Below are 8399 nucleotides of genomic sequence, written 5' to 3' on the forward strand. Positions count from 1 at the left end.
GAGGCCCCCGAGGAGTGGGTACCCTGTTAGTGACCCCGAAGGGTAGTAAGAGTTCCAGTGAGAGCTGGAGTGGCAGAGTAGCTTAGGAACGGAGAGTGAATCCCATCCGTACGAATTCCGTTGCTAACTCAACGAGCTAGCAAATGCAGTAGGCAGATATACCCTGCAGTCGTGACGTCAGAACAGGGGGAAGCCCCTGAGGTTCGTGCCAACGTGGAAATAAAGATGAGGGTGGCGTGCGCGCGCGCATCCTAGAGGTACCTTGAAGGAGAATGGCGGGAGGCAGCTCCAAAGCCGGTCCGGGGACGCCAGAGAGGTCGGCAAGCAGACGCCACGGTGGCCATCAGTCCAAGGTGAGCGGGAGGAGCCGCAAGTAGAGAGAGGTAGGCGGGGCGAAGCCATCAAAGAACGACGGACGCAACAGTACCCCCCTTCAAAGGATGGCCTCCAGCCCTTTTACCAGGGTTAGATTTGTGTGGATGCATCTGATGAAATTGAAGAAGCATATTTTTATCCAGGATATTTGCCATCGGCTCCCAAGAATTATCTTCGGGGCCGTAACCTTCCCCAAGACAGAAGGTATTCCCAAGTTTTGCCACGTCTTCTTACATCCAGAATAGCTTCAACCTTATATTCAAGGTCTTCTTCTATGGCAATAGAAGTTGGTTCTGGAGACGTGGGTGAGAACTTACTGAGAATGAGTGGTTTCAAAAGTGAAATGTGGAATGCGTTGTGGATTTTCAATCCAGGTGGTAGCTTCAGACTGTACGTAATGTTGCCAAGACGTCGGAGAATTGGAAACGGTCCAACGTAGCATGGAGCAAAACGAGTAGAAAGTATCTTTAGTCTCAAGTGCTTAGTTGACAGCCAGACTTTGTCACTAGGTAGAAATACAGGCGCTTTAGAATGATGAGCGTTGTATGATTTCTTTGCTCGTTCATCCGCTTTGGTTAGCATGTCATTAGTCTGAATCCATAATTGATGGATATCATCAGCAGTGGATTGAGCTGCTGGGGACGACACTGAGAGAGTCAGTGGAAGTGGTGGTGAAGGTTGTCGTCCATAAACTACTTTGAATGGTGTTGATACAGTGGATGACGCTGGATGTGAGTTAATGGCGAATTCTGCCATGGCAACAGTTCGGCCCAGTTATTCTGACGGCAACTCACATAGGCACGAATGAACTGTTTTAGGGTCCTATTCATCCTCTCAGTTTGGCCATTTGATTGGGGATGATAGGCAGATGTATAATCCAGAGAGATGTCAAATAGCTTGCACAAAGCCTTCCAGAATTTTGCCATGAATTGCGATCCTCTATCCGAGACAATGTGCTTCGGTAGGCCATGTAGGCGAAAGATATGGACAATGAAGAGCTTAGCAAGCTCCAAGGCTGAGGGTAAGCCAGGCAGCGCCACGAAATGGGCCATCTTACTGAAATGGTCAACCGTCATCCAGATAGTATTCATTCTTCCAGAAGGAGGCAGATCAACTACAAAGTCTGTAGTGATGTGAGTCCATGGCTCCTCCGGAACTGGCAGCGGTTGCAGCAATACCCAAGGCTGACCAGAAGTAGGCTTATGTTTGGCACAGTTGGAGCATGACGCTACATAGGAGTACGTGTCTTCCTTGATAGTAGGCCACCAATAGTACTTCTGTCATTTCAGCAGGGTACGGCGTTGACCAGGATGACCAGCCAGCTTGGAATTATGAGCCCAGTGTAATAGTTTTCTTCTGAGATTCTTCGGTACAATTGTTTTACCGGCAGGCACGGAATGGGTAGCCACCAAGATGATTTTCTTCGGGTCGATGATATGCTGTGGTTCTTCAGGAACATCCTCAGAGAGGAAAGAGCAAGACGGCATCTGCTCTGGTATTCTTGTCTCCAGGACGGTATTTGAGCACAAAGTCAAAGCGATTAAAAAATAAGGACCATCTGGCTTGTCTGTGATTAAGATGTTGCGCATGATGGAGATACTCTAGATTCTTATGGTCCGAGAATACAATAATTTGATGTTGGGCGCCTTCGAGCCAAGGCCACCATTCCTCGAATGCCATCTTAATAGCCAGGAGCTCTTTATCTCCGATCCCATAGTTCTTCTCTGCAGGAGAAAAGCGCCGTGAGAAAAAGGAGCAGGAATGTAAGGCTTTAGAATCTCCAGTTTGGCTCAACACGGCCCCTACTCCAACATCTGAAGCGTCAACCTCCACGATGAAGGGTCTGTTGGGGTCCGGGTGACGCAGACATGGCTCGGTGGAAAATGCAGTCTTTAATTTCTCGAACGCGGAAATGGCCTCTGCAGACCACTTTGAAGTGTTAGCCCTTTTCCGTGTCATCGCAGTTAAGGGCACTGTTAAAGAAGAATAGTTCTTTATAAAGCTTCTATAGTAGTTTGTAAACCCCAAAAATCGTCTCAGGGCTTTCAGACTGGTAGGTTGAGAGCAATTCTTGATACTCTCTAATTTTTGGGGATCCATCTGGAAGCCTTGTTTCGATACGATGTAGCCAAGAAAAGGCACAGATTCTTTGTGAAACTCGCATTTCGACAATTTGGCATAGAGACTGTGTTCTCAAAGTCTCAGTAGTACTTGTTTGACATCTGCTAGATGAGTAGGCATATCTTGTGAAAAGATCAAGATGTCATCTAGGTAGGCAACGACACATTTGTACAGAAGGTCCCGCAGAATGTCGATCATCATGTTCTGAAACACAGTGGGGGCATTGCACAGGCTGAAAGGCATCACCAAATATTCGAAATGGCCGTCTCAAGTGTTGAAAGCTGTTTTCCACTCGTTGCCTTCGTGAATGCGAACCAAGTTATAGGCTCCCTTCAGGTCAAGTTTTGAGAATATCTTGGCCCCTTGAAGTCGATCAAACAGCTCCGAGATCAGAGGTAAGGGATATCGGTCTTTAATCGTTCAGACCTCGATAATCGATACAAGGACGCAGTGTACCGTCCTTCTTCCCCACGAAGAAGAACCCTGTGCCCGCAGGAGACTTAGATGGTCTAATGAAACCCTTTTGCAAATTCTCCTCAATATACTCCGACATGGCTTTATTCTCCACCACAGACAGGGGGTAGACACGTCCTTTAGGAGGTTCAGCATTAGGTTTCAGTCTTATGGCACAGTCATAAGTTGTATGTGGCGGAAGGATATCAGCAGCTTCTTTGGAGAACACATCATGAAATGATGCATACTGAGGCGGCAGTCCTGGCATCACTGGAGTGGTAGGCATACAGAGAATAGGAGTAACCTCCTTTAGGCATTTGCCATGGCATTCTGGGCCCCAACGGGAGAGTTCCAACGTGGCCCAATTGAATTGTGGCATATGCAACTGCAACCAGGGTAATCCCAGAACGATAGGGTGCATGGCCTTCTCCAACACAAAGAAGGAAATCAGTTCGGTATGGAGAGCGCCAGTGCTGAGGGATAACGGTTCGATACAACAGGTAACAGCACCCGGTAAAGGCTCCCCGTGTATAGATGATTAGAGTATTGGAGTCTTCATGGTGGTGAGGGGAATCCTCAAGTGTTCCACTAAACGTTGAAGAATAAAATTACCTCCTGCCCCTGAGTCCACAAGGGCAAGAGTCTGAAACTCCACCGGTCCGCAGATCAGAGAGACAGGGAGAGAGAGTGGAGGAGAGGGCGTAGTGAGGCCTAAGAAGAGTCCTCTCGCAGGACTTAGACCCGTTCGTTTCCCGGACATATCGGGCATGTTTGGACTGCATGACCAGCTTGTCCACAGTACATGCACAATCCATTCTTCTTCTGAAGTCTTCTCTCTTTGGATGTCAGGTGACTGCGACCAAGTTGCATCGGTTCTTCCCCACTGGCAATGGGAGTCAATGGAGCCATCCTGAGTGCAGGCTTAGCACGAACTTCCTTCTGAACAGGTCTTTTACAAGGCTTGAGCTCTAGCACCTTATCACGAAGCCGGTGATCAATTCTAGTAGCCAAGGCCACTAGCTCATCCAGCAAGTCAGGTGTTTCACGAGCAGCCAGCTCGTCCTTCAAGCGGGAATCCAAACCTTTGAAGAAGAGAGTTTTCTGGCATCTAGGGTCCCAATGTAATTCAGTCGCAAGAATCTTGAACTCTATAGCGAAATCAGCCAGGGGTCGGTTGCCTTGCTTCAGGTCCCCAATGTAGAACCAGCAACAGTATATCAGGCAGGATCATCAAAAACGGATTTAAACAAGTCCATAAATCCGTCAATATCCTGAAGTATAGGGTCTTTTCGTTCCCACAGCGCGGAAGCCCAAGTCAGAGCCCTTCCATCCAGGTAGGATAGAATATAAGTAGTCTTGGCATAGGCTGTGGGGAATTGAATAGGTTGCAATGCAAAATGCATACAACACTGGTTTAAGAAGCCTCTTGTTCTGTGAATCTCTCCAGAGAAATGTACTGGAGCAGCAAGAGGCACAATAGTCTTTATAGTTACTTCAGGTAACTGACCTTCATTACTAGGTATAGAATCTTGATTCTTCTGTGCGTGCAGCTGATGAAACGCAGTAGTTAATTTTCTCCAAAGCATCTTGTTCAGCAGCGCGCCGGGCCAGGCCTGGAATGACCTGCAAGGCGTTGAGCTGAGCCGGATCCATGGAGTTAGCAATCTGTTATGGTTATTGGTGTTTGGGTGGATCCTTGGACACTGTGGCAGCTGACCATGCCCACGGGGGACAGTCCCATGAGGGACCACAGTGTCAGGCTAAACTCCAGACAGACAAACACAGATTTGAATCTTTTATTAAACAGTATATGGAACCACCAGAGATGGCAGTTGTGAGTAGTGGTTGAAGAGCTCGGCTGGGCGCATCTCTCACAGAACTCTGGAATAGCGGTTCCTCTGTAGGCAGTGCTATAGTGGAAAGAGACTGAGAGTTATGAGCACACAATAGAATTAGCATTCAAAGTCCCAAGTAGAATAGGAGAGCTCCGAGACAGGGAGAGCAGGCCCTTGAGGAGTGAGTACCTGATCCCTTAGAGCAGAGAGACTCCATAGCGTTGTACTCACTAGCAATAGCTGAGATTCCACTAGACGAGAGGTCTGGCACCGAAGCAGAGGGCAGGCCCTCAAGGAGCGAGTACCTGTTTCCGGTGAAGCAGTACTGTAGAGAGAGATGTTTTCTGTACTCACTGATGGTGACTGTAGTTAGTTCTTCCAAGTAGAAGTAGAGGTTGCAGGCAGCGACACAGGGAACATGGGCCTCGAGGAGCGAGTACCAGTTTCCTGATATCACCTGAAAGAAGCAAAGAGGCCCCCGAGGAGCGGGTACCCCGTTAGTGACCCTGAAGGGTAGTAAGAGTTCCAGTGAGAGCTGGAGTGGCAGAGTAGCTTAGGAACGGAGAGCGAATCCCATCCTTACCAATTCCGTTGCTTACTCAACGAGCTAGCAAATGCAGTAGGCAGTTATACCCTGGAGTCGTGACGTCAGAACAGGGGGACGCCCCTGAGGTTCACGCCAAAGTGGAAATAAAGATGAGGGCGGCGTGCGCGCGCGCCCTAGAGGTACCTTGAAGGAGAATGGCGGGAGGTAGCACCAAAGCTGATCCGGGATCGCCGGAGAGGTTGGCAAGCAGACGCTGCGGCGGCCATCAATCCAAGGTGAGCGGGAGGAGCCGCAAGTAGAGAGAGGTAGGCAGGGCAAAGCCGTCGAAGACCGACGGACACAACAGGAAGAGAAGCCTCTGTATCGCCTGGGGAAATATCTTTAAGCCCCCCAGAGTTAAGACTACCACTGGCACACTCCACCCTTTTCCCTCCGAATTTGACACTCATAGCCACGGGAATGGAACACCCAAAGGCTGTGGTAGAGGGAGAGTCGTGGAAGGGATGACTGGAACGCTGACAACGACGGCAGGGAAAGTGAGTTGCTTTGATAACACTGCTACCGCTCATGTAGTTTCCTCTTAGTGGAGGTGAATCCACTTTGATTTCTACTTTAAATGAACAAACATCAATGGCTTCAACTTTGATACCTGAGCATGTTTTTTCAACATCTCTCCCCACGCCGGCCATGGTAATCCTAGACTCTCTGTGGGAACTTGTGGCTCAGCTGGGCCCTGCCCTCCCAAGAATATTCCCTTCAGATTAGGCAGCTTTCTTCTAAAATGGACACTGTCCATGGAACATAACTCCCAATTGATTGATCATACTCACAGGATTCAAAATTTGGAGGACTAAGTGAAATCAGTTCAAAACCTACAAGCAACATTAATTCAGGATTATTTGATTTTGAACAGGAAAGTGGAATTCGTGGAACAGGAAAGTTTGAATTTGAGGCTTCTGAACTTTCCAAGATTAGTTGGTGAACAGCCACGCAATACTCTTAGGAAATACTTGACTGAGATACTGCATATTCCTTCAGAAAACATTCCTCTACTTAATAAAGTATATTTTCTTCATTTTTCACACACGAGAGAATGAGGCACAGCACCCTTTTGATTTGGAAAAATCTAACTGAATTCCTGGAATCCTTTTACTATAGAGATTATTGAAAGAACAACACTGCTAGTATCTTTTATCTGTGAACAATATCTTGGATTGGTCATGCGTAATTATTTCCAGTAAATGGGGGTAAATTTCATGGGTCAGTTTGTCCAAATTTTTCCCGACCTGGCCAAAGCCACACAAGAGAGGAGAAAAGGTTTCCTGACTTTCTCTTGGAGCAACCTTTCAAGTAAGGTATCCATGCAAATGTATAGTAATCGGCTGCCTTGCGTGCGTCGATCCCGGATTTTATAAGATACGCGCGTATCTTATAAAATCCAGCGTACTTTTGTTTGCGCCTGATGCGCGAACAAAAGTATGCGATCGCGCTATTTTTTAAAATCTACCCCTGAGTGAACTTAATAGCAGGTAATGGACTTCTCCAAGAACTTATCCAATCCTTTTTAAACACAGCTATACTAACTGCACTAACCATAACGGTTAACAGAAAGGTCACATAGAACATGAAGTATATATTAGTACCTTTTATATTAATACTGCATTAATTTAAGCACTTATTTGATATTTTAGTATTTTTATTATTAATTTTTAATTAGAAAATTTGTATTTTATATTCTTTATTGCTCGATTTGTAAACCACTGTGATGGTACTTCTAAACAACGGTATAGAAAAGCTGTCAAATAAATAAATAAATACCTGGCAAATAACTGTTTATGAGCTATTATTTGCAGTGGGTAGGGATAAATGGAGTTCATTCTTAGGAAAGAAAACTTATTGATAGAGTGCCTTAATGATAAGTTTTGGGGCTAGTTCTGTTCATTATTTCATAAATGTTATTTAAGGAGGATTTAGTACGAACAGTTTGTCATTTTTACAGATGCTAATAACAGGATTCTTTTTTTTTTTTTACTAAGGAGTGAAAGGTAAGACCAAGATCAACAAGAATTAAATTGGCTAGACTACATGAGCCCTGTGGTCCCATATCTGCTATTTTATGTTTCTGTCTGGAACAGAGTAGAGACATTCTGATGGAATACAGAAAATGAGTGATCTAAGAAAGCTTGAGGAGTGGGCAAGTGCTGGGCAGCTAAGATTCAATGTAAAAAAGTGCAGTGTCATACATTTGTGGTGTGGAAATTCTAGAAAACAATACACTGATGTGCACCTAACAAGAAAGAGACTGAAAATTTACTTTGCACTGTGTATAAACCTTTCAGTTCTAATTTAACCATGTATTTGGAGGATTAATGTGACATACATTTAGGAAAATTGTAATATTTCCTTAAGTATTTAATATTATTATTTATCTTTTTCCTACATTCTGCTCATCAGTGGTAGTCATCTAGCTGTAAATCTATATTCTGCTCTCTTTATTCAGGAGGCACAGTAGATATTGTGGAAAGTGACTCTGAGCATGATCCTGCAATTGGATTACTTGATCAAGGCAACAATGGACGAATGCAAAGAGAAAAAGGTTTATATGACTGTAAATGAATGTCAGCATGATGATGATCTAAGTAAGTACAGTGCTTTGCAAATTAAAGAAACATTTGACAATGTGGGTTTGATTCTTGATGCCTGTGTTGACAACCTTCTAAGCCCCAGAGGTGTAAACAAGCATGAGTCTTAAGGAGACCCCTCTTGACTATTAGTGATCATAAATGGTGGTACTCTTGATAACATGGAATATTTGCATTTTTTTTTTATCTTGATCTGTTTTGATTGAAGAAAATGGAAATACTGCTTAGTGTGTAATTTTCAAAGGGACTTCTGTGGGTAAAATAGTGCTTTACTTGCAAAAATGGCCCATAGGAAATTGTGCCACTGAAGCATGCATAAAATTAAGCGCATTCACACTATATGCACTTTTATACACATGGGGTGGGGCATTCTAGGGGTGGAATTTTTGCAGAGTTGGAATATGTTGATTTTAAACAGTATGCGCA

The 8399-nt window shown here is 45.1% G+C and overlaps 1 protein-coding gene across 1 annotated transcript in view; it reads left to right on the top strand.

The window, feature by feature from the left end:
* The window catches only part of LOC115092409 (zinc finger X-chromosomal protein-like), a 112089-nt gene extending 104142 nt beyond the window's left edge, over window positions 1-7947 (top strand). Inside the window, exon 6 of the mRNA XM_029603242.1 lies at window positions 7832-7947. Within this exon, the coding sequence (XP_029459102.1) occupies window positions 7832-7947 (116 nt within the window). The remainder of the gene's footprint in view (window positions 1-7831) is intronic.
* Window positions 7948-8399: the final 452 nt, after the last annotated feature.

The sequence above is a fragment of the Rhinatrema bivittatum genome, chromosome 5 (assembly GCF_901001135.1).
Source record: "Rhinatrema bivittatum chromosome 5, aRhiBiv1.1, whole genome shotgun sequence".
Lineage (NCBI taxonomy): Eukaryota > Metazoa > Chordata > Amphibia > Gymnophiona > Rhinatrematidae > Rhinatrema > Rhinatrema bivittatum.